At 49.0% G+C, this 26,514-nt stretch overlaps 13 protein-coding genes across 13 annotated transcripts; 7 read left to right on the top strand and 6 right to left on the bottom strand.

Moving 5' to 3' along the window:
• Positions 1 to 156: 156 nt before the first annotated feature.
• N7458_009714 (dihydrodipicolinate synthase family protein) lies at positions 157 to 1,056 on the bottom strand (the record flags this gene model as incomplete). The annotated part of the gene is made up of 1 exon (XM_056913096.1): positions 157 to 1,056. One exon carries the CDS (start codon positions 1,054 to 1,056, stop codon positions 157 to 159), a length of 900 nt encoding a protein of 299 aa, XP_056761945.1.
• Positions 1,057 to 1,868: 812 nt separating this feature from the next.
• N7458_009713 (uncharacterized protein) lies at positions 1,869 to 2,211 on the top strand (the record flags this gene model as incomplete). The annotated part of the gene is made up of 2 exons (XM_056913095.1): positions 1,869 to 2,024; positions 2,062 to 2,211. The coding sequence occupies 2 exons, from the start codon at positions 1,869 to 1,871 to the stop codon at positions 2,209 to 2,211; spliced, it is 306 nt and encodes a 101-aa protein (XP_056761944.1).
• A 2,412-nt stretch (positions 2,212 to 4,623) lies between these two features.
• On the bottom strand, positions 4,624 to 4,994 carry N7458_009712 (uncharacterized protein; the record flags this gene model as incomplete). The annotated part of the gene is made up of 2 exons (XM_056913094.1): positions 4,624 to 4,820; positions 4,979 to 4,994. 2 exons carry the CDS (start codon positions 4,992 to 4,994, stop codon positions 4,624 to 4,626), a joined length of 213 nt encoding a protein of 70 aa, XP_056761943.1.
• A 903-nt stretch (positions 4,995 to 5,897) lies between these two features.
• On the top strand, positions 5,898 to 6,178 carry N7458_009711 (uncharacterized protein; the record flags this gene model as incomplete). Its single annotated transcript, XM_056913093.1, has 2 exons — positions 5,898 to 5,943; positions 5,970 to 6,178. 2 exons carry the CDS (start codon positions 5,898 to 5,900, stop codon positions 6,176 to 6,178), a joined length of 255 nt encoding a protein of 84 aa, XP_056761942.1.
• Positions 6,179 to 6,382: 204 nt separating this feature from the next.
• On the bottom strand, positions 6,383 to 8,291 carry N7458_009710 (uncharacterized protein; the record flags this gene model as incomplete). Its single annotated transcript, XM_056913092.1, has 8 exons — positions 6,383 to 6,700; positions 6,770 to 6,854; positions 6,914 to 7,083; positions 7,152 to 7,658; positions 7,714 to 7,801; positions 7,848 to 7,923; positions 7,996 to 8,128; positions 8,211 to 8,291. The coding sequence occupies 8 exons, from the start codon at positions 8,289 to 8,291 to the stop codon at positions 6,383 to 6,385; spliced, it is 1,458 nt and encodes a 485-aa protein (XP_056761941.1).
• A 555-nt stretch (positions 8,292 to 8,846) lies between these two features.
• Positions 8,847 to 10,800, top strand: N7458_009709 (acyclic terpene utilization AtuA family protein; the record flags this gene model as incomplete). The annotated part of the gene is made up of 3 exons (XM_056913091.1): positions 8,847 to 9,474; positions 9,527 to 10,138; positions 10,217 to 10,800. The coding sequence occupies 3 exons, from the start codon at positions 8,847 to 8,849 to the stop codon at positions 10,798 to 10,800; spliced, it is 1,824 nt and encodes a 607-aa protein (XP_056761940.1).
• Positions 10,801 to 10,928: 128 nt separating this feature from the next.
• Positions 10,929 to 13,117, bottom strand: N7458_009708 (uncharacterized protein; the record flags this gene model as incomplete). The annotated part of the gene is made up of 2 exons (XM_056913090.1): positions 10,929 to 12,033; positions 12,090 to 13,117. 2 exons carry the CDS (start codon positions 13,115 to 13,117, stop codon positions 10,929 to 10,931), a joined length of 2,133 nt encoding a protein of 710 aa, XP_056761939.1.
• A 590-nt stretch (positions 13,118 to 13,707) lies between these two features.
• N7458_009707 (uncharacterized protein) lies at positions 13,708 to 15,215 on the top strand (the record flags this gene model as incomplete). The annotated part of the gene is made up of 6 exons (XM_056913089.1): positions 13,708 to 13,796; positions 13,855 to 14,026; positions 14,080 to 14,178; positions 14,250 to 14,748; positions 14,804 to 14,917; positions 14,980 to 15,215. The coding sequence occupies 6 exons, from the start codon at positions 13,708 to 13,710 to the stop codon at positions 15,213 to 15,215; spliced, it is 1,209 nt and encodes a 402-aa protein (XP_056761938.1).
• A 631-nt stretch (positions 15,216 to 15,846) lies between these two features.
• On the top strand, positions 15,847 to 17,808 carry N7458_009706 (aldehyde dehydrogenase ALDH; the record flags this gene model as incomplete). Its single annotated transcript, XM_056913088.1, has 3 exons — positions 15,847 to 15,971; positions 16,033 to 16,232; positions 16,625 to 17,808. The coding sequence occupies 3 exons, from the start codon at positions 15,847 to 15,849 to the stop codon at positions 17,806 to 17,808; spliced, it is 1,509 nt and encodes a 502-aa protein (XP_056761937.1).
• A 1,068-nt stretch (positions 17,809 to 18,876) lies between these two features.
• Positions 18,877 to 19,998, top strand: N7458_009705 (Amino acid transportertransmembrane; the record flags this gene model as incomplete). Its single annotated transcript, XM_056913087.1, has 4 exons — positions 18,877 to 19,195; positions 19,324 to 19,538; positions 19,603 to 19,800; positions 19,855 to 19,998. Coding segments are annotated over 4 exons (876 nt in total), but the record flags the coding sequence as incomplete, so codon positions are not given.
• Positions 19,999 to 20,383: 385 nt separating this feature from the next.
• N7458_009704 (NADAR family protein) lies at positions 20,384 to 20,984 on the bottom strand (the record flags this gene model as incomplete). Its single annotated transcript, XM_056913086.1, has 2 exons — positions 20,384 to 20,780; positions 20,842 to 20,984. The coding sequence occupies 2 exons, from the start codon at positions 20,982 to 20,984 to the stop codon at positions 20,384 to 20,386; spliced, it is 540 nt and encodes a 179-aa protein (XP_056761935.1).
• A 2,131-nt stretch (positions 20,985 to 23,115) lies between these two features.
• cp8 (putative carboxypeptidase Y) lies at positions 23,116 to 24,770 on the bottom strand (the record flags this gene model as incomplete). The annotated part of the gene is made up of 4 exons (XM_056913085.1): positions 23,116 to 23,187; positions 23,245 to 23,717; positions 23,788 to 24,151; positions 24,204 to 24,770. The coding sequence occupies 4 exons, from the start codon at positions 24,768 to 24,770 to the stop codon at positions 23,116 to 23,118; spliced, it is 1,476 nt and encodes a 491-aa protein (XP_056761934.1).
• A 1,064-nt stretch (positions 24,771 to 25,834) lies between these two features.
• Positions 25,835 to 26,503, top strand: N7458_009702 (UbiA family prenyltransferase; the record flags this gene model as incomplete). Its single annotated transcript, XM_056913084.1, has 1 exon — positions 25,835 to 26,503. The coding sequence occupies one exon, from the start codon at positions 25,835 to 25,837 to the stop codon at positions 26,501 to 26,503; it is 669 nt and encodes a 222-aa protein (XP_056761933.1).
• Between the last annotated feature and the right edge of the window lie 11 nt (positions 26,504 to 26,514).

The following is a 26,514-nucleotide window of genomic DNA, read 5'->3' as shown; positions in this document are numbered from 1 at the left end:
TTAGCTTCTCTTCTTGTTCATACCCTTACTCTGCCACGTTGATCAATTGTACGAAGAAATGATGACGGAACAACTTATTAACATAACATCATGTATATCCATTCTCATGTGCATATATGTATTTTAAAACCTTCCCTTTTACCCAAAACGGATTTCCTAAACAACCTTCACACCTGCATTCTGCAGCAACTGCTTCAACTCCGCCCGCAACTCCGGCTTCAGCAGAGCAAAGGGCTTCCGCAGACCACCAGTAGACTGTCCAGTAAGTTCCACACCCGTCTTCACTCCAGCGCAATAGTTATGGGTCTCAAGGAACTTGCAAATAGGGTACGCCTTAGCCCACAGCTCACGACCACGCTTCAAATCTCCCTTCACAGCAACTGCGTCCCACAATTCCACCGCCAGCTCCGGGATAATATTCGCAGCACCCCAAACACCACCGGGGCAACCAGCTGTTAGACCATAGAAGGTGAGGGTATCCCACCCGTTGAATGCAATGATCTGGTCAGACAGCGCGAAGATAAGCTCTGTGAGCGCGGGCGCATTACCAGAGGTATCCTTGAGATACTTGACTCCGAACTTGGACAGACCGGCGATCTCGGTGGGAGAAAGGGTCAGACCCGATGCGGCAGGGATATTATAGAACATAATAGGCAGTTTGGAGGCTTGGTGGATTTCAGCCAGCATCTCTTGCAGCTGCTCCAGGTTGACAGGGTCATAGTATGGTGGGACGACCATGACGGCGGTAGCACCAGCTTGCGCGGCGTGCACTGAGAGCTCGACAGCCTCCGCAGTATGAAGACTGCCTGTACCGACAACAACGGGAACACGACCAGCGGCGAATTTGACGCATAGCTCTGTCAGTTGCTTGCGCTCGGCGGTGGTCATGACTGTGAATTCGCCGGTGCTGCCACCGGGGACAAGGCCGTGGACGCCGGCTTGAATAAGGCGCTCGATGTGTGCTTGGAGACGAGACTCGTCGATTGCGGACTGGTCATCGGTGAATGGGGTGATCAGTGCCACCATAATACCAGTGAGAGCGGACATTTTTGCCATGTTGGAGGATTGTTGGTAGAGAAATTTGGAGGTGTATGAGATTGAGGGGTGACGATGAATTGAATGCTTTGCATGATTTGTTGGACCTTACCATGTTGATATACTTGAAGTAGCCGGGATTGCATTCTGTTTTAGTGAATGTTTAGTTTGGAGATTGTATGTGGAGACATGAGGGCTGTCTGCAGCCGACGGAATGGCTTGCCCGATACGGACAAGAGGATAGAAGAGCAGATATGCCTACACCTCTACTCTTTTTGAATCTTTTTCCAAATGTGTTTCTCGCAAATTTCTGAAGCTCATTATGGACTATCTTCTTAGAGGGGCCTTAATAGCGTTTCGTATATTCTGCTAAGTGTTTACCTTGCGAATTTCCAATCTTCGCTCAAGTGGTTTGGTGATATCCTTGGGCCAACGTCTGATACCTTGTCGCAAACCTCGTCTTGAAGATGCTAATTGGGATAGACCCAAAGAGCATTTCATGCCTTTCAAAGCAAACGACGGGGAATAAAACATTTCCATCAAATCTGAGTACCTGCCTAGGGCCCGTCTCGTCTCAAGATGCCCGGGACCGAAACTGGGTCGGCAAAACGACACCCAGTTTTCTGATAGAATTTTGGCAAAGACACATCACTCTCTGCTCTCGTCGATGGTATGAAGCGTAGTCTGCTAGTTGGTGATCATATACAGGAAATCTTGTGCCAACATCCGAGCCGAGGTCATGGGCTGAAGCCTAGGATTCCAATGGCAACTATGTTTAGATGATAACTAGTGGCGCTTGCTAGTCGGCATCAGGTTAAGTTAAAACTTTAGTTATGTCGAAGGGCTATTACAATGACTGGGTTAAATTATTCGAATTAGCTTTTGACTTCGGGATGGTATGCTGTGGTGTAGAAGAGGTTGGTGCCGGCTCGTTTGAAAATTGCGGCCCCGAGGTCCTACACAAGTTTTGGGCCTCTATTGGAAGCCCTGTTTGTTAGCAGGCCCGGCCAACCCGTTCAAACGTAGCTTCGCAAAGTGTTCCTCGTTCTAGTCGGCGCGGGTACTTCAGCCGTTGGGTCAATGGCCGTTGGTAAGCTGGTCGTTTGGGAGCTGCCTGTGGGTGAGTTGGCCGCTGGGGACCTGACCGCTGGCATGTTCGCCGTTGACCTGTCTTAGGTTGTGGCTGTTGATCTTGATATTAGTGTCTTGGAGCTGTGCATGTTTTTCACTCACACCCTCCTCTGACATCTTGAGGAGACCTCTGGAGACGCTTTCCCGGGAATCGATCGAAATTTCTTCATTTCAGAAAAGGGGTGGGGTGAAGAGAGGGTTGGAAAGAGAGAATATGAGAAAGAGAAGATTTGGACCTCAAGTGTGAAATCTCAGACATGATTCAGTTGAGCGCGTGTCATAGCTCAGAGATTGTCTTGTCACCCAAGCCTCACTAATAGAAAGTATATATAAGTATTTAATATTCATTAGTTAACTATATAGTGTGTGACTAAGTCAGGCAGATGTAAAGATGATTCATTCTGGCTAACGTAATTCACAAGCGAGTGGCCCACACAAGCGAGTGGCCCACCCTTCCCATTACAATATTTTAAAGGCGAATATATCAACAGAAATGCATTAATTAATATTAAACTAGCGATTTTTACATTGATTAATCTTATACCCAATCGTTCCACATCCACTACACCTTGGCGGAGCCCTCCTGCGTGGCTGATCCTGCTGAGTAGGTAAATCGCCCTGCTCATGCGATACTACCTCATCAGCTTCTACTAGCTGAATTAGCTACTGAGCCAGCTGTAGGCCCTCTTCGATCGATAGGCCCCCTTCGTGAGCGATCTGCCTAGTCGATCGAGTGCGCTTTTAACGTTTCTTTTTATTCGCTGCGCGTAGATCAGCGTTCTCCTTCACTACTAGTGAAGTGTTATGCAGCGCAATTTCATAGCCCTTAAGAATCTAATCAACCACTAATTTCAACGGGCTTGGTGGGCTTTTTGACTGCTAATCTATTAGATCTCTCATCATTTTAGCCTGCTTTTATAGCTGAACTACCGTTCTAGGCGTTTTCGGTGTGAATTGGCTAGATCTACTGCTTGGTCGGCTTGATAGTAGTAAAGGCGTTCGAAGGGATATATTAAGCTTAGAAAGCACTCTTTCGGCATATACTGGTACGATACTAGTAGCTGCGAAGCTACTTTGAACGATATTCGGCTGGAAAGCTTCTAGTCTTGCGCGAGGATAGTCTATAAGAAAATCAAGCTTATCGATATAATTATAGCTAGTCCGCGCTAGATCGCTTACGAAGCGACCGTACGCACGTTTAAGCATAGTAAAATACCTAACATCAAGCAGTTGTAGTAGATACGACGAATACGAAGGTATATAGAGTAGTATAATATCGTTTTCAGCGCAGATTCGATCGAATTGAGGTATTAGGTAGCTACTATACCCGTCGAGGATCAATAGCCGAAATCGCCCTCGTACGCGCGAATTAGTGCATAGAATAAAGAGATTTTGTAGCTAGCGTAGGCTAATTTCATCAGTAGTCCAGCCGTTATTCGATACCTCAATACGCGAATTCGTAGGAAGATTTAACGATTCAAACTAACTAGCGATATAGACCTAGCCTTTGAATATAATATATAGCAGCAGCGAATAGCTATTAGCGTATATCGTTTCGATCGTAGTAACCTATTCGCGATTTCCTAGCTATAGGATTAATCGCCGACCGTAGTATTCTACTCGCGTAATAACCTTCTGCGCTAATATAAGGCCTATTGCGAATCCAGTTTCATCGAAGTTATAGATATCCTCTAGTTAAATCCCGTTCTCCTCGATTACGCGTTGCACCGTCAAAAACCACTCTTTTATAGCCTTTAGATCCTCGTTAAGAGCGCGCTGATAATTATATCGTCTAGAGAAACGTATTCGAAGCTCATCACGTCGTTTAACAAAGTTTGATACCTAATTAACACCAACGGTCGGAGGAGGAGTTATTCTACGCGCTGCAAGGAGGATATTAGCCATTTCTCGTACAGTAGCAGGCCTAGGCGCTGCTCCACGCGCATCCATAGAGAAGATCCACTAAATAAGCGAGTCCTCTTCTAGTTAGCTCAATTTATGCGAATTTGCGCGTGTATCGACGCGTGAGATTGTTCCATTCGCCCGCCGCGATAGCGTTCTAGGAGGGATATCGTATAGCTTCGCGGCTGCACGAATAGATACGATACGGCCATTTTTAATATCATTAAGGGCTAACAAGATCTTGCCCTCCTGATTAGCCGGTTTTTGCGAAGATTCAGTGCGAATTGGTGGCATAGTAGGTAGTTAAATTAGGTAGGTAGGTAGGAATAAGCGATTTCAGGTAGGGTAGGCCACTCGCTTGTGTGGGCCACTCGCTTGTGAATTACGTTATCTAAGGTTCTCCCTAAGAATACGGCTATGACTAAGCCTGTGGGTCACCTGACAGGGCTTGGTGGTGACAATATGCCCGTCCGAGAAAAGCATCGTCCCGATGCGACGAAATGAATAGAAACAACAGTCAGGTGCCCGAAACATTTAATTGCCTTGGAACATGAATCACTGGTCGGGTGGAACGTAGCCCTTCACGATTGTGTAGGTACCGTCCTCGTTCTCATAGCCGTAGGTGTGCTTGTTGACGTCCTCTCCATCGTCATTCGGACTGGGGGCATCCTCCTTGTGGGTTTCGAGGTCCTCGTTCCCGTCGGGATCATTTGGATCATTGTCATCGTCGCTATCCTCCTGGGGCTTGTCGCCTGCCTTGTATGTGAGAAGTAGGCGTGATGGCAACGGTTTTCACACGCTATTCTTATTCACTGCACTCTTTTCTATTTCGGAACACTTTTACTACCAGTCTCACAGCTCAGACAACCTTTCCTATCCCTCCTTTTTCTTTTCATCTCCTCCTATCCACCTTTCTCTCTCATCATCTTCCCGCTTCATCCTTCCTACACTTCTCAAGCCTAACTGAATCCCCTTCTCACTACGCACAGCATCATCCCCCCATATTTTACTTGGCAACACTAATATCAACACACCACTTCTTATCCCGAACGAGATCCTGCTCCTCTCACATTCATCTCACATTCATCTCACATCCAACACGTAACTCATACCCACTACGACGGTCACGATGCCTCTTAAGTCAAAGAAACCGCGCCCTACGAACCCTTCGGGAACTTAGACCACAGATACCGGGGATACCAACAAGGACACAACCCCTACGCCGAGTACCGATATAAGCCCGAAGAAAAAGAAGCCGACTTTCAACCGCGAGATCATCGAGGCCTTGTGCACTAAGAATGATAAGGCCAAAGTCACGGAGTTCCTTAGCAAGCGTACCGCGATAACCTCACGCCTAGCACTCAGGACCTACACCGAGCTAGTCTTCGACAAGTATAGTAGGTACTAATTCCTACCCTATAAGGTCAAGCTCTCCGATAAGCACGTCTATCTTATTACTAAGTTCCTGTCTACCTAGTAGCGGAAACAACGTGACTAGTTAGAAGATTTTAACTATGCAGGGGATATCAGAGCGGACCGTATTCTACTAGCTCTAAGCCCGATCTTTTAGGCCTACGGCGTGCCGTTCATCGCTAAGTACAAGGGATATTACATTCTAGCAGGCTTATAAGCCCGCACCTACGGTATCGCCGTTAATATATAGAACGACGCTACCCTGAAAGCCGCCCCGGCTAATTAGCTCATCGGCCTAGTTATCGCCTCCTTCGCATTCAAAGACGCCGCTCGTAACCTCACTCGTACCTACTATGTACCTGACGGCGACTCCGTCGTTACCACAATCACTACTATATAGCTCACCTTCACCACTAATGGCCTCAAGCCTAATAAGTTGCCTCAACCCAACACTCCAGGAAGGTACGACAACGTCACCAAACCCCCAGATCATTACGACTACTCCCTCTGGCACAACGGCTCCACCCTCACTCTCACCCACATCTGCGACCACCCTGACTACCAAGCCGATAGCAAGCCCAAGAAGGACGATAACAAGGAACTCACAAGCCGCTTCGCCGAGGCCCAAGCTACAGCTAAGGTCGCAGCGGACAGCACACTTCTACGTTTCATGCTCATCCTACTCGTGCGGTATTAAATTTTGAATTCATCCATGCACGTCTCTACTCAAGAAGTAATAAACTTTGCTACGCCCCGCAATTAATTTGCACCGAGCTACCAGAAAAGAGACACGGTCCCAGTATATGTAATGCCCGAGTGTAAAACGAAGGGCCTTAATTATCAGAGCATCTTCTAACACGAAAACAGGTAGGTACATGGGTCCAAGTGAGGCGTCACACTTCTAATATGAATACGGCTTGACAGTTGTGCCCCGTCGATTCAACAACCCATAATAGATCCGTAGCAAGACGCACCCGACAGCCACAAAAAATAGCAGCGCTGCATTAGTCCAATGGCCCGTTGGATAGCCCTTAGTCTTTTCGTCGGCCTTGTAGATCCAGACTCCGACGATTTGACCGGGTGCGCCAAAAGATATATTCAGCGCGATCGCCAGTCCGGCGGCAGCTGTTGAATGCAGGTTCGATGATAGCCAGCCAAGTAGGGGTGGAATGCAGGCAAAGCTGCCACTGGCTGCGACAATCAAACAGCCATAACGTTGCTGATTGGAAAATAAAAATTAGAACCAGGCATTTGGATCGCGTGAAAAGGAAAGGAGAAAGGAACTCACAGCATATGATTCGGCCGGTAAGAGGGCAGATGCTAGGAAGCCGATGGCGCCAATCAGGGCCAAACAGGTGGAATGTAAGCCGCGACTATATTAAATGTCAAAAATGTAGTCCCGCGTTTGCCAAATTTCGGAGAAGGAACTTACGCATTGAAATGGTCAGCAGACCATGCAACAACAAGGGTCACCACATATGCGGTTGCATATGGGGGAACTGTCATGAGCTGCGCGCGTAAGTTCGAGAATCCAAGACCAGCCGTGATCGATGGTGTGAAAAGGGAAAGACTTGAAAAGGGCGTTGAGATGCCGAAGTAAATCTGGTAGGGACGAGTAAGCGTCTTTAGGCTTGTGATCAAAGATATCCATCCACTTCTCTATCACATACCGCATAATGGGCATAAAGCCGCCAATCGATCAGGGTCTTCTTCGCTTCTTCCCACGTCAATCCACCCGCCTCTCCGTGCGAGCCCTCGAGCGCTAGTCGTTCCTTTGCAAGCTCCTTTTCCTCGGTCGAGAGCCAGTGCGCCGTCTCTGGATAATCTGGTAGGAAGAACCAGACAAGTACCGCAGATGCACAAGATGGCGCCCCTTCAATGATAAAGAGCCACCTCCACGCAGACAGGCCATGGGCACCATTCATCTGCCCCACACCATAGGCGATTGCACCACCGAATGCGCCTGCTAAGGTGGCAGAGGCTAGGATCAAGGCTACCCGTAGCGATCGCTCTGACACGCGATACCAGAAGGTTAGGTAGTACACCAGGCCGGGGAACAGGCCCGCTTCCACTGTGCCCAGAAGAAACCGAACTCCGGTGAGCTCGCCATAGTTGTGAACGGCGCCTAAGCCCATCGTGATTGCACCCCAAGAGAACATCAGGAAGGCAATCCATCGCTGAATTCTTATGTTAGCTAGACGACAGGTGTAGGACGATTGGGGAGACACGAACACTTGGCCTCAGCTTCTTCAGTAGATAGTTGGAGGGAACCTCAAAGATCGCGTATGCAATCAGGAAGACCATGAGGGCAATGCTGCTTCTGTGGTTAGCTTGTGATGGGCAAGGGTTGCCGAGATGCAACGTACGTATACTGGTATGAAGTGATACCGGTCTCGGATACCAAGTCATTGTGCGTATTCGCATCCAAAGTTTTGGCATTGCCTTTGTGACATTAGTACTCAATTCTAGATACTCTCTTTGTATTTCAGTCACGGAAGCCAAAGCTAGACTTACCAATGTTCGAACGATCCAGATAGCAGAGCAAGTAAATAAAGGCTGCCAAAGGCACGACCCGTAGGTCCTGCTTCCAGACTAGTGCTTTCTCGCGCTCAGAATATTCGAGAGCGGCACTGCTCTCAGATGCCATCTGTCAAGGTAGAGAATGTCAGCTATCCCCAGCCATAAACAAGGACTGCAATTGTAAATCAGGCTTGGCACAGGGAACGTACATCTTGGTGCTGAAGAGCCTCGCCTTTCTCCGCGTTCTCTGCCATTTCCGCTTGGTGCTTCAGCTCACCTTCTATAGTCATTTTGTGATTGAAAAGGATAAACAGGCCGATGGAATGGAAATCTGGGGAAATCAAGACTTCCCCACAGGTTATCTTATATTTTCGAGGACAGTGTGACGGCCTGCGAGTCCGCTGTCCGACAATTGTGGACTAATAATGATTTTGGAAAGGCGGCAATTGCTCCATCCCCCTTTTCGAAAAAGCCATGGACTGAAATCCAGCATTTTCAATCCCTTGGCGACGGCATTGGACCCATTCGTTAGTATGAATTCCCTCGAGACGGGGCGTCGGGCCCGATGACCGACACCAGGTTCCTCCACCTCTGCCGAGAAAACATCGGCTGTAGCTCTGATTTGCCCACGTCTATAATTTTATGGAGTATGCGGGTATATGAACTACGTCCGACGGCCCTCAGCGCCGAAAGGCCAAGGCTGGTTCGTTGAACTTGAGACTATCCCGTAGATAGTATTAAAGGCTGACTGGTTATCCCTAGCGTGCGTGGGGAGGAAATTACTCATTTGACATCCATCCTCCATCGAAATTCCGCGCCGTGCGTTGGGCATACGTCAAGTAAAGATGCTCACGAAACGGCCCTTGAGAGTCGGCAATGTATCAGGCGCGACCGGCGACAGCCCCAATGCCATGCTCCGTATGGCGCAGGACGGCAATGTCGATGTCATCGTAGGCGACTGGCTATCTGAAATGAACATCGCCTGGAATGCCATCGCCAAGGCCGAAGATGCTTCTCTCGGCTACGAGGCGGGTTTTCTCCAACAGCTGAGCGAGTCAATCGATCTCATCGTCGAACGCGATATCAAAGTGGTCACCAATGCTGGAGCGTTAAATACAGCTGCTCTGGCAGCGGAGACTCGGGCGATGTGTATGGCTAGAGGATATCGTGAGACCAAAATCGCGCTGGTGCTGGGTGATGATATCTCGGATCTGATCAAGGACCCGGAGGCCCGCCGTGGGCTGGTACATTTGGATCACGATGACTGGCAATTCGAAGACTGGCCTATGGAATCTCACTGTGGTGTGGCATATATCGGCGCGTGGGGAATTGTGGAAGCCCTCAATGCTGGAGCTGACATTGTTATTTGTGGCCGGGTAACCGATGCATCTCCGGTTATTGGAGCGGCCGCTTGGTGGTATCAGTGGCATCGAGATGCTTGGGATAGTCTGGCGGGAGCTCTAGTTGCAGGCCGTAGGTTATCCCTGCTAAGTCAATGATGGGATACGTGCTGACTGGGTCACAGATTTGATTGAGTGTGGCCCATATGTTACGGGAGCCAATTTCTCAGGATTCAAAGCGTTGCTCCCAGAACTTGTCGATCTCTCATTCCCCATCGCAGAAATAAATGAAGACGGAACATGCGTCATTACAAGGTGTGAACGATATGCTGGTGCAGTCACCAAACACAACACCACGGCCCAGTTTCTGTATGAACTACAAGGAGAGCATTACCTGAACCCGGACGTAGTGGCCAATCTCCATAATGTTCAAATCCAGGACATTGGCCCAGACAGAATCCGCGTCGGTGGGATCACCGGAGTTCCTCCTCCAGCAACTACCAAAGCGATTATCGCAGCCCCCGGAGGATATCAGGCCGAGGCGACATTCTACATCAACGGACTCGACGTGGCCGAAAAGGTAGAGATGATGCGCAACCAGCTCTCGAATATCTTCCGGGATCACCGCTTCAGCAAGCTATCCATCGAGTTATATGGCTCGCCTGCAGTGGATCCCAAGAGTCAGCAAGCAGGGACAGTGTCATTGCGCGTGTTTGCGCAGGCCCGGAATTTGGAGGATATCTCCGCATCAAAGTTCAAAATTCCAATTTATGCATTGCGAATGCAGAGTTATCCCGGTAAGTACGCATGACTTTGCATTTTGACCCATCCTAGGGATCTTAACAATGTCAAATGGCGCTGAGAATCAATTGTAGGGTACCACATGAATCTCGACTTTCGTACCATGGACCCAAAGCCATTCATGGAAATATTTCCAGCAACAATAAGCTGCAGTTTACTAGATCACCGCGTCCAGATCCTACCGGAGGGATCAGAAATTCCAATTTCCTCCTCTCCTCTAACATCAAAACCTATGCTACGACCCTCGTACGAAACGCTCCACCCAACACCACTATCGACGTTTGGACCAACACAGCGAGCACCCCTGGGAAGCATCGTCCATGCCCGATCCGGCGATAAAGCAAACAACAGCAATATTGGCTTCTTCGTGCGCAATGAAGATGAATATCCGTGGCTGCAATCGTTCCTCACAATTCCTCGATTGAAAGAGCTATTTGGAGAGGACTGGCTCGAGAAGACCGAAGACGGTATCCTAAGACGTGTGGAGCGATGCGAGTTTCCTAATATTTTGGCAGTGCACTTCCGGGTCTTGGACTTTTTAGATGGAGGTATTGCGAGTTCCAGTAGGATAGATGGACTCGGCAAGGGAGTTGGGGAGTATTTACGCAGCCGTGTTGTGCCGATCCCCTTGAAGTTCTTGGAGAGGGGGTGGATATAGTGCTATTCGTTTTCTTTCTTGCTATTGTTTGGATTATTGGAATATTAGAGGATATTTATAGTATAGTATAGATTTAGATTGGAGGTATGGTGGATCTCGGTGTAACATTTCATTATCAAATTCTTTCATCACAGCGTCACTATTCCCCCCCATAATTGCACAGCGTGCAAGGCCATCCCACCAATCTCGTGAAGCCAATCTTGGGAGAGCTGGCGGATGGGACCGTCCCCGCCATAAGTATCATGGAAATTTTGAAGATCTTCAAAGCAGTCTCGCAACGCAGTGTCGACGCCAAGGGGGAAGGGGGTAGGGGTGGCGATCGGCGGGATGGAGACGCCGGTCTCAGGGGACATTGGAAGATTGAGATTCGGTTGCTCTATCATTGGATTTCGAGGCATCACGGCTTGATTAATTGACGATGATGACGTAGGGGTTGCCTGCGTAAAGAAGGCAATGACATCGGCAAGCACGGCGTCACTAAGCCTATCGAAAACCTGGTGGCAATGCCGAGGCGTGGCCCACCTTTCGGATACAGCCACAAGCACGATTGAACAGGAACGACATGTATTGACTACCTCAATTATAGTCGGATCAGCCGAGAGTGTGCTTCCCACAATAGTGGCGCTTGCATTTCCCTTGCGAGTTCGATAGTGCCGCCCCACAGCATAGATGTAGGACAGTCCCGCCATAAAGACTGCATGGAGAGTGATCCAGGTATAGTTTATGCGCTGTGAGGTATGAAGTAGGGCATAACGTGCTATCGCCCCGCGGGATGCGTCGAAAATAGCTTGGAATGCAGCTGGTGGGCGTGTTGATAGTGTGGATAAGGTGGGGGAAGGTCGATATAGCATTAGGAGCGTGTTGTAGTATAACAATTCATACCATTCAGGACACAGAAAACTGGATCGCCGAGTCCTATCGCAGCCTTCAGGCTGCAAGTGTAGATTTTGGCTTTCGTTTCGCCATTGTTCGAGTTCTCCTGTCAAGGTCATTCGAGCCACCGCCGCGGAGTCTTCATCGCGTGCATTCGCACGATTACTGTGCAGTGAAGTCATCACCTTGCCGCTTAGAATCCGATATCGCGTAATGTGGTTGAATATAGCTGTTGGAGATGGTAGGTCTTCTGTATTTTCCAGGGTTGGATCACTCGACTCATTATGTGACAAGGGAAGAGCCGTATCAACATCCTCAAGATGAATAGCCAAGGGCCGGCCGAGTGTGATGCTTACAATCCTAGAGTGTCTGTCAAAGATGGCCCAGCTGATAGTCTCGCATATTGATTGACTTACCGGTCCATATTGACCACACACCAGAAGCATCGTCGTCGAGTTTCACTCATTACCAAGATATTTTCATTATCTTGGTGGTCACTCGGGTCGTAGTACGTTTCATTGCGATGAAGACCCTGTTCAAAGCACATGCGAGCAGCAAATCCAACCATATGCCATAGACTAGTTGACTTCTCTTGGACCGGACTGGTCATGCGGTATTGACATAGCAGGAGTACGGCTTGAAGAGCGTAAATATCACTGCGCTGAAGTATTTCGGTCACCCGCTCCATCGCGCAAGCTTGAAAGTTCTCACTTTCAGGTAATGACTGCCAATCGTATTTACGTGCACTGGATGTTGCGATTGCAAGCACCATGTAAAATGGAAACGCGACCGTGGCATCGGCTTCTAATATTGAGACGTCGGCATAAATGCGGTCCAAGTTGGCCAGCACTGAGTGACAATTGAGAAATGGGTAGCAGAGATAGTCATGATTAAAGTATGCCTGGTGTAAGCGCCGGGCGACTATCTCCGGTGGTAATGCCTCGCGGGATATATGTGTCGACGAGGTTGTTTGATTGGCTTGCCGGGCAGGCGTGCGAGTGGACTTTTCGTATGGGCTGGAAGAATCCAATGAAGCGACTCCCTGAACGAGGTGTGAGAACACAACGCCGCTGGCAACACCTGGATGGTTGCGTTCCCCTCCAGCCTGTTGCGAAAGGAACGAAACCTCATCAGCGACCTCGTTACGGTCGAAGGGGAAATTCGGAGTGAGGGCTGGTGGCTGAGGACCCTCACGGGACTCATCTCCAATGCTGTTAGACCGAGCTGCTTGATATGTCGCTAGTTGAGAAGTGAGGACGCGATTCTTCGCTTCAACCTGCCTCAGCCGCCGCTCCAATCGCTCGACGGCCTCTCGTCGGACAGTCGGCTCCCGAGACCGATCGATGTAGTCGCAGGGCGTGCGAGCCTTCTGGCACTGCCCACAAGTGGGGACTGCCTTGTCACACTTGGACTTGCGTCGATAACAGCGGTCGCAAGCTTGCATGGTCCGTATTGAGAACAGTCTGCCTGTGTCCCACCTTTTGTCTCTTTTCTGTGCCCTGGTGGAGTGGTTTCGTGGGGGAAATGCGGAGAACCCTGGCATCGTCGCTTGTCGGGGCGCGGCGCCGATAGCCGACTAGGTCTAGCGCTAGGTTAAGGGAACTGCCGTGGACGGAGTGATGCACCTTTACCCCAGATTCAATGGGGCTACATAAATGGGTCCGAGGAGGAGCATGGTCAGAACCTGTAGCAGGCATTGTTATGCTTTGGCCCACTTACAATGAAATATTCCGGATGTTTTGTCGCAGCAGCTGGCCTACTCTGCGCCCAGTCTTGCTTGGCAACTGGTTGTTTAGGACGTCTTGAATCAGCAATCCCAGGAACAAGTATAACCACTGCACAAGATGCAGTGCTCAGCTCGTCACTGGGCAATATTACCTATTGCCGAGTCGCCGGCTCCGTGGCCTATGGTCATCGCAACCACTCTGTCGAGTTTGAACTTTGGTTGCCATCGCGCGACTCGTACAATGGGCGCTTTATGGTCGTAGGTAAGAATTCCGTCTTTGCCAAGCCCGATCAACCAAATCATTGAAAATGGAAATTGTAGGAAATGGCGGGTTCGCCGGCGTGATCGACACAGACCAGATGGCCTTACAGTTGGAGCAGGGATTTGCTGTAGCAGGGTAGGTGCTTCTGTTCATGACTGCCAAGAACTACGCGCCTGATGCCTGATCATCATAGTGGTGATTCCGGCCATCGATTAGTGGAGAATGGAGCTGGGGGGTCCGGATCTTACATTCCCTTTTTCAATGACTTAGAGGAAACGAAGGCATGGATCCATGAATCCATTGCGATCATTACCGAGCCGACTCGCAAAATCACCTCTTCCTTCTACAAAAGCCCCCACGCAACAGTTACTATCACGGATGCTCTACTGGAGGTGCACAAGGCTTTGCATTGGCCCAGTTCCATCCTCACCTCTTTGATGGCATCTATGCTGGTTCTCCTGGCAACTGGTACTCCCACCTCATGCTTTCCTTTTTATGGAATGGGCAGCAGTCAAAGGTAAGCCTACCGTGGTCACTTGTTCTCTTTATCTCCTTCTGTAGCAAGAGAATTCAATTAATCAGAGCTAGGGGGATGCCTTTATTGATCAAGCCACTCTCAACGCAACCACCGATGCAGTTCTCGATGCCTGTGATGAACTTGATGGAGTCAAGGACCGCCTCATCGAGAACCCACTTCGTTGCAATTTTGATCTCAACTCCCTAGCCTGTTCAAGTGCTACTGGATACTCAAATGAAAACCACACCTGCTTGAGCCTCCGGCAACTGGAAGCACTCAAAGCCATCTATGCAGGGCCAAAGAACACCAAGACTAACTCATCCGTCTATCCTGGATTCAGTCTTGGCTCAGAAAGAGAGCTGTTGGCGCAGGAGACTTTGCTATACAAGGAGTATGCTGCGCCACTTCTACAAAACCTCATATTCCATAATCTTTCATACGACATAGATACATTCAGCTTTGAGCATGATGTAGCAAAAGTTGATGCGGTAGCTGGCCCGCTGATTGACGAGATTGGAGTCGACCTCAGCGCTTTCCAACGTCATGGTGGCAAGATGATTGTAACGCAAGGTATGCCATAAAAATCCCTAATTTTCTTGGGCTAAGTACGCTAATAAAGCCTCAGGCTGGACTGATCCCCTCAATGCCGCAACGTGGCCCATCCAACACCTGGAGCAGCTGCAGCAATCCAGTTCGGATGGATCTGTGTCCAGCTTTTTCAACTTATACATGGTACCTGGTAGGTCGTTAATGATACCAGAAAAAGCCAGCTACCTACAAGATTGAAACTGATCAGATTAGGCGGAGGTCATTGCGGTGCGGCAACTTCATACCCCTATGTGCCAGCCACATACCATGTTGAAGAAGCACTCGTCTCGTGGGTGGAGAAGGAAATCTTTCCAGACTCCGTATTGTCTTCAAATCCGCCTGATGGCTCATCACGGACGCGCAAGCTCTGCCCTTGGCCGAAGACGGCTAAGTTACGGAATAAGGCACATCCTGATTTGGCTGAAAGTTATGACTGCGTTCATGACTGAGGCCGTTGTTGGAAGTACTAGACGACCGTCAGCAGGTTTGTTTTGAATAGCATGTGAGGTATCCAGCTCGGTCTTCTTGGAATATAGTATATTCTATTCTATCGTTGTTACCACTGAATATAACCGCTATGAAGTGAATCGATATATCTGAAACCCAATAAACGTAAACAGCTTAAAGGAAATTCATGTGACCGAAGGAAAAAGAGTCTGTATTGTAAACTGAATCACGGCCCTAGGACGATGCCGTGAAAAAAGGCCCATTTCGTGGACATTAAGACTCAATCCCTGTTCCAGTGGAATGCGGGATAGAATCAGGGCAATTTGCGAAGCCCTTCATCCAGCTATCCTTCGTTGAAAACGCTATACGACTCAAACCTCGGGCCAGGTGCAATCTTGTTTGGGAGAGAATTTGAGATTCATCTCATGCTGACATGACAAGTGAAACCTCCGGTTGGACTTGACATAGCGAGACTAGTCAACGAGTCAGCATCTCCACCAACGGGAAGACCAGCCTCGGAAAGTCCTTCCTCGCCCCACTCTTATTCGCGTCACACCCCTGGCTATATCTTTAAGCTATCTGGCACCGTAAGCATAGAGAGGAAGTCCAATTCTCTTTTCAAAAGTCGCCAAAATGAGCCTCTCGGTGGAAATTGTGACCCCTAACGGGCACCGGTACACTCAACCCACAGGGCTGTTCATCAACAACGAATTCGTCCCCGCTTCATCTGGCCAAACCATCACATCACTCGACCCCGCGTACGTCGCAAACGTGCCCTCTCATACATGATAACGAGTTCTGATGATCTTCATGTTGCAGGACTGACAAGCCAATTGCTACCGTTCATGCTGCCAATTCCGACGATGTTGATCGCGCCGTCAAAGCTGCCAAGGCCGCTCTGGCGCATGAATCTTGGAAGCTTCTCCCCGCAACGGAGCGAGGAATGTTGATGATGAAGCTCGCTGAGCTGATGGAGTCGCACAAGGAACTTCTCGCTACTATCGATGCCTGGGACAATGGTAAGCACAATTCCTGGCTGGGATGGGATTTCACCTCCCCTACAGGGCTTGCCTCGGCGCATGCCCCTGTCGCTCTTCTCTTTCATGCACTCCTGCGCTTTCCCATTTGTTATGACTCGGTTTCCCATAATCCTGGTACATACGACCATAGGGTGTGGAGAACAGGGCTTCCCGTCCGCTCAGCCGTACTTAAGCCACACGCCGGCCAGTTAGTAGTATGGTGGGTGACCACATGCGAATCCTGGCTGTTGTATGTTTTTGCTATTTTATTTTATTTACTTCATCTCATTCGAGGGCGATAGGAAGGTCAATGTATTAGCATCGTACGAAGCGACTAGTCAGGAAGGGCAAGCATGGAACCTCACAGAACTCAATCACTAATCTTTTCACAGGCAAAGCGTACCACGTCGCTCTCGATGAAGACCTCACCGAGGCCATTAGCACCATTCGGTATTACAGTGGTTGGGCTGACAAGACCTTCGGCCAGACGATTAGCACCACACCCCAAAAGTTCGCCTACACACTGCGCCAGCCCATCGGTGTCGTGGCCCAGATTATCCCCTGGAACTATCCCCTGTCAATGGCTTGTTGGAAATTGGGTCCGGCTCTCGCATGCGGAAATACCGTTGTTCTCAAGCCCGCAGAGCAAACTCCACTAAGCGCGCTATTTCTCGGAACGCTCATCAAGCAAGCTGGCTTCCCACCAGGCGTGATCAACATCATCAACGGATATGGTCGAAATGCCGGTGCCGCCCTGGCATCTCATCCACTCGTTGACAAGGTGGCGTTCACAGGATCGACCGGCACCGCTCGCGAGATTATGAAAATGGCGGCTGGTGACTTGAAAAACATCACATTAGAGACGGGCGGCAAATCCCCGCTCCTGGTCTTCCCTGACGCAGACATGGATCAAGCCGTGAAATGGTCGCACTTCGGAATCATGTCGAACCAGGGCCAAATTTGCACTGCGACTTCGCGGATCTACGTGCACCGGGAAATCCTACCTACTTTCTTGGCGCAGTTCAAGGCCGCCGTTGAAAGCGTCAAGATTGGTGACCAGTGGGATTCGGAGACCTTCCAGGGTCCCCAGGTTACCCGTGCCCAGTATGAGCGTATTCTCTCGTACATGGAGATTGCTAAGAGTGAAGGCGCTACTATTTTGACCGGCGGCGCTGCCCATGTCCCCGCCAACCCGGAGAACAAGAACGGGTACTTTGTGCAGCCCACCGTCATCACCGATGCGACTGATTCGATGAGGATCACCCAAGAGGAGATCTTCGGTCCTGTGGTGGTGATCTTGCCGTTCGATACCGAGGAGGAGGCTATTCGCCGGGCCAATGACACTACATATGGCCTCGGAGCAGCAGTGTTCACGACTGATTTGGAGCGTGCGCACCGTGTGGCTGCTGAGATCGAGTCTGGAATGGTGTGGGTGAATAGTAGCCAGGACTGTGACCCCCGGGTGCCATTCGGCGGGGTTAAGCAGAGTGGTATTGGTCGCGAGTTGGGCGAGGCTGGCTTGGAGGCATATAGCCAAATCAAGGCTGTACATGTCAACATGGGTAGTAGGCTGTAAGGACCGGTACCTTCTACCACTTGGATGATAGATTTTACGATAGACGTTGAACGAAATTAAGCCTGAAACCCTTAGAGAATTTTCAAGTGTAATCTAACAGCTCTCCATCATCTCTGCTGCTTTGGTATATACGGAGGCTACCTATTCGGATTGGCTTTTTCTGTGAATAACCTCAATCTGCGCCGCATCTACCATTCCACCCTGAGCTATTGAGGATGAAGAACAAGTTCCAGTCGTGTGTGAGGACAGCTTGACGCTGCCGGGATGGCCTGCTTCTCCTTCCTGCCCCTTCAAGGTAACCACCGGACCTCTACATATCTCAGGGTTCACGTGTATCACCAATTACATGTCGAAATGACACCTGCCGATGATAAATGTTATTATCTGGTCGGTTGAATTCCCTCGTGCAAGTCCTTTCCCTACGTTTTACCACGCGTAACTCTTCCAAGAAAGCGATTCCGGGTTAGGCATGTCATTCCGATCATCACAACCTTACAAACTGGCAGATACCCCGGATTCCGTGATGTGGCACGAAAAAAGAGAAAACCAGCGAATCTGGGGAAGGACCTGGGGCAAGAAAAGAACTACTGTCAAGCCTGGTACTTCATCATCATTCAGATAGTTTAAGACTCCTGGCGCAGTGCGCTACTTTTGGCACACAAGAAGTGCATCTCGTAGAACCTGGATCGCGATAAGAACGGCCATTTCTTACTTTTTTCGCTTATCGCACTATAGCCCGACAGGCATGCTTTTCCTACAGATGCACTGGCTACCAATATGCTCTGTCCCCATCACTGCCATTCACTCGCTTTTACTGGGCAGCAGCCGCTATTTTGATCCACCTTTATCTGCCAGTGGGATACTCGAGGGCAACGAGGCAAACTGGAAATGGAAGGCGATGGTCACCACTCCGCGAGCTGAATGGGTCTTTCTGGGGACGGGTCTATCGGATACCCCAGCTGCTTTTATTTTGTCTAGTTTCCATGCAACCTTCGCCCTGTACCTGTGCAAGTACTCTTAGTATTACCTTCTTCTTTCAACAATATCTTGAGCATGAGAACAACAATCATGAGGTCACAAATCGTTGGTATTACGCCGACACAAGACGGATCTACCCAGGCGTATCCTGATGATATTCTCAGTGAGGTGGAAAAGCCCAACCCTACACAACTTCGACAGGACGCCTTTGGTGATGAGGAACATGCGGAAGTTAAGTACAAGGTGTTGACATGGTGGTATATTCTCTCTTTCCCCAAGAGCTTAGCCCAAACTAGCACTCTGACAATATTCGATTTTTTCAGGCAAGGTGGCCTTCTCATGGTCGCCGAGACAATTTCATTGGGCATCCTCTCTCTTCCAGCAGCCATCCGCTATCCTCCAACCAACCGTTGAGACCAACTTGGTGACAGGGTTCACGGCTGCTGCAAATATCGCATTTTCATATGGTCTGTAATCCTCTCCCACTGGCAGCGTTGTGAGAATACATGTTGAATATAGGTTGCTAACATTGCACAGTCAGCCACAACACCTTTTTCACCTTCATGGCGGAGCTTAAAGACCCGAGAGACTTCCCGAAGGCCCTTGCCTTGCTCCAAACTATCGACATGACTCTCTATATTATTGCCGGCGTTGTTATCTACCGTTATGCCAGTGCCGATGTCACATCCCCAGCGCTGGGCTCTGCTGGCCCGCTGATCTCCCGTATTGCTTATGGCGTAGCTCTTCCCACTGTAAGTCTACCATCGATGCTTTATGTTAACACCGATGCAAGTGAAATAACCTTTGAATTACTAGATCGTTATCGCCAGTGTCATTAACAGTCATGTCGCTGCCAAGTCAATATATATCCGCATCTTCGCGGGCACTGACCGCATGCACAAGCGCGATCTAATCGCCATCGGCTCCTGGGTCGGCCTCACTGTCTGCTTGTGGATCGTTGCGTGGATTATTGCGGAGGCGATTCCTGTGTTTAGTAGCCTCCTTCCACTTATTGTATGCCGCAACCCGTTGCGTTCTTCATTTTGGATTGATACTCACGTACGATAGACTGCTCTATTCGGCAGCTGGTTCACTTTTGAGTTTACTGGTATGTTTTGGCTACACATGAACAAGGGTCTGTGGTTTTCATCGCCCAAGAAGATTGCTTTGACAGTCCTCAACACCTTTGCCATTTGTGTTGGTATTGTCCTGGTGAGTTGGATCGATTTTATCCTACTCTGAAACCGTTTCCTGATCTTTTTTGTAGTGCGGCCTTGGGCTGTATACATCTGCAAAGTCTATTCATGACAATCCTGGAAGTACGAGCTTCAAATGCGCCAACAACGCTGAAATTACTCTACTTGGTCGCACATCCTACTATCCCCAAGTACTGAAGATAGGACTTCTTAAAGCGCAAAGCGCTTTCGGCTCTTATAATGACTACATAGAATTCTCTCAACATATTTGCATTCTACTGGTTACTTCAGCGCAGAGGCCCAGAATACAATATGTTCTCTTGCTCAACTTGTCTCAATGACAGCATAAAAAGCCCCAGATTTCACATTTTTCTTCCATATCTTCGTAGGCACGTTAAACATCACTTCTTGACTGCCTCCTCTTCCAACAGCCTCCCTCTTGCCTCCATAAGGGCCTTCCCCAGTAAATTCAACCCCCACCTACTTCGGTTGTCACCCGCATTTTTCGCTCCAAACCCAACACCCCAGATTCTATCTCGCGGGCTAGCCTCTACCAACTCTTGGTTGCCAGTCGCCAGCAACTTCTCTTTGAGGTCCTTATTTTGCGAAAATTTCAGATAGCTTCCTTCAGCAACAATACCGAATCGATGCTGTTCCCACACTTCTTGGGAAAAGTTGGGGATCTTTCGGCCTAGATCACGGATTGTCCTTGGCTGTAACTTCCAACCCTTCTGGAGTTCTTGTGTGATTGGATGGTCTGGACCAGCGAAGAGGACTGCTTTGCGATGCATCATATATCTTGAAGATCGACTTTTATTAGCTGACATGTCCGAAATGATCCACGGAGAATAATTTTTACTGTTCTGCATTTGCGTATGTGTATCTTTCCCCATCATGGTCCCATGAAAATGAGGATGGCCACCACTGTCCCAAAAACCCAACGTCTCCTTCTGGTTTCCAGAAGTAGACCGGATTGTTGGTGTCTATTGAAGGTGTCGCCATGTTTCTGCTTCGAGATCCTGGAATGGTGAATCTGAAATGTCGCCTATATTTTGAGTTGTGAGGCAAGATTTAGGCCTGAAAATTATTTACTGGCGATATTATGACGGGGCATATTATTGTATTTAAGTACACCCATCATCCGTCGTGAGTCATGAATACGAATACAAAATAGAAACAGGCTTCTCGGAATACATGAGGAGGGATTGATCATCTATCTCCACATATCTCTGTGGGGCTAAGGCTCAACACTGGCCTAGGAATTCCGCCTTGTATTTGCCTTGGGATTTGCCCCTACTTTCAAGTAGAACTTAGAAGCATGACTCACTGGATCGACGCAATTTCAACGCTAGGCACGAACACAAAAAAAGGTAGGGCAACCAAACAGGGAGCCCAGTCAACGCTATGGCGGAGCTAGAGTGAGGCTTAGATCTTAGCGGCTTGGCGTGCTTTGTTGGCTGAGGGCAGGTACGAAACCAACAAAAACACCCAAGAAGGGAACAAGACTTTGAACATAAAAAGGGGGCGAATAAATGCAAAAGAAGATTCACCAATTGCACGCTTTGATTAATTCAGGAACCCAACGCCAAGACGGAAGCCCATGAATCGAGCGCTGAGTCTTCAGTGAAGCTCTGATACATGCATAGAAGTTATTACTTTCTGGTTATTCACCTTCAAACCTCTTGCCTTCGGCTGCCTCCTGCGCCATCAACCACGATCTGCATTCGTGATCTTCCACTACACTAACTCAAACTTTGAATATTTTAGCCCACCGTGTCCTCTGTGGCTCAGGCAGAACGCTCATGTACCAAGCTGACAAACCCCCTTCGAAAGTGAAATCCGCAGTTTCCCACTTCTTCACAAGCCTAGCCTTCCAGTCCTCAATCCAAACAGCATGCCTATGTCCATCTGAAGAGACTATAGGTATCATGCCTTCCGGAACACGCTCTGTCATTCGTACAAGCCCACCAGTATACAAGAAATCGTGTTCACCATCGCAAATACCAGGGCATTTAAATAAATCAGAGGTGTTTGCAATCCGCCCATGCTTCTCGGAGCAGTTTCGGCATCAGGTTCATTATTCCTGCAGAAGAAAGACACCACCAGGGGGGTAGTGGCAGAAAGATCTCCATTCACAAGGTCCGTGATACTTTTCGACGCAAAATGGGACTTGCCCACTCCAGGACTCTTATGAAACCAAAGAAGAGGCAGGAAGAGGCTGGGTTCTTTGCCACCACATTCGAAACTTATCCTCTATCCAGCTCCCAAGCCCAGGTATACGACTCTTGTTGATGAAGGAGAACACTTGGTTCGACGCGGAAACCGGTCGTAGAGCAGCCCTCTCCTTCTCCAATCTCTCCCAATCACGTCTGCAATTATCCCTCTCAAGCAACTCCTCCACATGGAATGGCAGAAGGTAGGGTGTTGTGATGTTGTTAAATGCCCCACGGCAACCCCTTATTTTGGAGTATGTAGTTTCGGCGAGGCCAGGATCCTTCAGCATGATAGGCAAGCGCACCCAGTATAACTGGATTTCAAATGGGGATAAACTTTGGTCAGATAATTTAGATGGGGTATAAGATTATCTGCTTGCCCTTTTTTTCTATCGTTAGCCGCCTGAGCCGGAGCGAACTGAGATTTCTTTAGGATTTTGCGGTAGTGGTATGCCAAGATATCCAGAAACTGCGTTCGCAAGAGGAAACATGGATACCCATAACCATACCCACAAATCTATTGTTATGGGTCATGACCACAGTACTATAGATATACTTGAATAGAATATACAATGCAATCCACCACCAAGAATGAGAAATGAAGGTAATATTCATCGATGTCTGGCCCTTCTACTGTCCCACTGACATACTTCTGTTAAAAGATGGAAGCTTACTTTTCCATCTAGGATATAAATTCACAAGACTTCATACCTGGGTGAACGAGTGCCGTGCGACCTCTAATACAAGTTGAGATTGACAGTTGGACTGTTCAAAGGCAAGGGAATGTGAATTGGACTGATCTATCGACTCTGGCTAGAGGGTACTTCGTCAAAAGATTCCTAGTCTTAGTGCTGAATGGGCCAGCTATACTATGGTCAGAATAGAGAGCAGAGTAATATACCCTCAGTTGGCATACTAGTCTAAACAAACGGGGAGCCGTTAATCCACCGCGTCATCAAATCTAAACCCACATCAGGTCGATCTTGAGGAACCTGCCGATCAAAAGTCAAATTAGTAACTTCGGAATTCCATACATAAGCATCACATACCATATGACCAGCACCATTCACAGTTACGATAGCGAATCGTACATCTGTCTCCGACGTATCACTTGTACGAACCCAAACCTCCTTCATAGTTCCAACGGTCTCACTCTTACCCGTTGCCGAAACGACGGACTTCCATGGCTGCAATGGCTTGGCCGAAAACTCAGGCTGCCCCTTCCAAATTAACGAATTGGCCCAGCGGAGGTTTCCAGCAGTATTACACGCAAGATCAAGTCTGCCCTGATATGCCAAGTAATGCACGCCATTTTGGAGAAGATATATGACCTCATCATCCGTAGATGTCTCCAAGTCCGAAGTCTTTTCGAAGGCACGGGATATTGAATCGGAAGTGATATTGAAGTGTTTGATATGCTTTGGTGGCGAGAGTGCCTGCCAGACAGCTGGAGTATTGAGGTATGTCTGAACACGTGCGGCTTCGATATAGCAGATATCTTCGTATTCACAGGGGCGAGTAACTTTTCTATATGTAAGATAATGCCAAATATCGCGTGGCCACAGTAAACGATATATTGTGGATTAGCTTACTGTCAAATCGGTTACGGCCACCCTTGTAGGCTGATTCATTGTCATACCATCCGATGACCCCATCTATGCAGACTGTCATCGCGGCGTTGCAGATTGCGGGATCAGGGTTTTTAATGCAGATGTCCATGACCTCCATACAACGCGGCATATTTGCTGCCATAATGTCGCACCTTGTTTTGTTAAAAATGGGCTCTGTAACGCCCGGGTTAGTAGTGCATAGCGTTTCCCAGTATCCAAAAGCCACATCTTTGGGGGACATGTAGCCATTCCCCACCAAACACGACTTCAGTGGGACCTGTGGCTGGTGTGGGTAAAGCTTGTTTTGTCTTATGATCTGCGAGCCGAGGGCTGGAATATATTTTCCCTTGGGATATCAGCACTAGATGTAGAGATTGTGGAAATAAGTCGGCCCTTACGGCAAAGGATTCTCCAGAAATATGGAACGGATTGTTCAAATGTTGAGGGAACACCTCGGAGACAAAAAGTTGAAGGAAGCGATGCATATCGACCGCAGCAGTGGGCGAATCACCAGGTAGATCATATCCCTCATCTTGATAAGAGAACCCAACATCTACAGGCTGATCAACAAACAACATCGATGAATTTCGAGACCAACCCCAGGGGTTGTACTTGGTGCCGTTTCCATGTTCGTTGACAAGGCAGGGCCCGATCTCCTCGAAGAGACCAAGCATACTGGACCCACCAGGCCCACCCGTTAGCCACAGCGTCAATGGGTCACTCGCAGGCTCGTTCTGGCTCTCAAAGTACCAGAAGAAAAGATGTTTGGGTCCAATGTCTAGCCAGCCCGTATACTGTGCTGAACCGGCCGCGCAGATTGACTCATCTTGCCGGCGAATCCGGATCGAGTGGTCGCTTTGCTTACCCTGGAACACGCGGAAGCCATCAGAGTTCTCAGGGCGCAAGACAAGCTGGGTTGAGGCGAAGCCTAAGCTCAAAAAACTAGCAAGTGAAAGGAGCAGCATGGAGAGTAAATTGTGTGGGGTTGTCAAGGTAGCAGTACCGGATGAATTTATAAGGCGTCCGGATATCACCGTCGGAGCCCCGCCTCTCGAGCGCAGCGGGGTTAGCCGGTGTTTGTTTGGGCTCGGTATTCGATCAGGCGCTATTCTGTATACGTTTTAGGTTAGTCTGCTGCTTCATAAGCTAGAGACAAACTAGTTAACTAAGTAACTGCCTAACTGGTTAGTTATTCGACCTAGATAACTAGCCTGGCGGTGCTGTCATAGGCAGCACAGAATGGGCACGAATTTCCCGTCGCAGTGTAGCTCGATTGGTGTGCTGATGCCGAGTTTGAAGATTCTGAATAAGACGCACTAGGCTCCATCATTCTATCATCTACCTTCCATCTTCCGCCTCGATGCCTTTTCTATCAGCCATATTTGCTGATGGGTGAGTAAGTCAAAGGGTTGGGGAAACTGGAAGGACCGAAAATTAAAGGAAAAATCAAAACAATATTCCAAGGGGAATCGGAAATCAGAACTAGCGGCGTGGGGCGAACTTGTTTGCCTGCTCTTTCTACAAGAATTGAGATGAGAAACATAAATTGATCTCAGGTTCCCTAGATGCACCTTTCCTCCATTCGATCATTTGCTTCTTTTATCTTCCTTTTTGCTTGATATTTCCGTTCGACGCTGTACTTTCATAGATCATAGGAAATGACCACCATGGCTACGGAATTTCCAGGGATTCCCCGCGATCAAGTGGTTAAGCGCCCTTTGCCTATTAAGCAACTTTCTCCCTCTTGAACCACATTGTAGAGCAGCCGGGTTATTTCATAAAATCGATCTGGTTGTTTACGTATAGTGACCTCAAGACCATCATCGCCACCAGCTTTGGTTTTGGCCTACTCACCTCACTGGGAGCATCATCCTTCGGAGTTGATCTCGCGCCTGCATGGTCCATTTGCTTCCAGCGAGTACCTCTTGTCCTACTATGGGCATGGCTGAACCTTCTACCTTTCACGATCGACAATCAGCGCTAACCAGATGCTATCATAGAGGACTCGATCAACAAGCCGTGGCGAACCATGCCGTCCAAACGCATGACCCCGGAACATGCCCAGGTGGTGATGTTCTTTTTCTACGTACTCGCAGTGGGTACCAGCATCCGGATTGGCGGACTCGGGCAGTGTATAACGCTCATTGGACTCGGCGTCTGGTACAACGATGCGAGGGGCGCGGATGCAAGTCGCATTCTGCGCAATTTCATCAACGGCCTAGGGTTCATGTCTTACGCTTCGGGCGCTGTGCAGCTGGAGCTTGGCCCATCGCAGTGGCAATTTTTCATCCGGGTAGATAGAATGGGTCTGCTATGGCTGGCTATCATTGGTGCGATCGTCTTCACCACCGTCCAGACCCAGGATCTGTATGACCAGGCCGGAGACAGGGCTCGAGGCCGGAAGACGCTGCCTCTGGTAATTGGCGACGCTAGCGTACGCTGGGTGACAGCTGCACTGATGTTTTTTTGGGGCATCATTAGCCCACGTTATTGGGGATGGCTGCAGATAGATCAGAGCACGGTCTTGTTTTGGAGCGGGACCTACATGGCAGCCCTTGCATGCATCATTGCCGGTCGTACTTTGATGCTGCGGACTGTCCCCGCAGACAAAGTCACTTTCTTGCTGTGGAATTTGTGGTTGGTCAGTCAGTACGCTTTGCCGCTGTGCGCTGGTCTCGGACGAGCAGGTGAGGTGTGAATGAATAACCG

Source organism: Penicillium daleae, assembly GCF_028827525.1.
Source record: "Penicillium daleae strain IBT 16125 chromosome Unknown utg000008l_segment0_segment0, whole genome shotgun sequence".
NCBI classification, from domain to species: Eukaryota; Fungi; Ascomycota; class Eurotiomycetes; order Eurotiales; family Aspergillaceae; genus Penicillium; species Penicillium daleae.
Note: the sequence above shows the minus strand (reverse complement) of the source record. Positions and strands in the feature narration are given on the sequence as shown.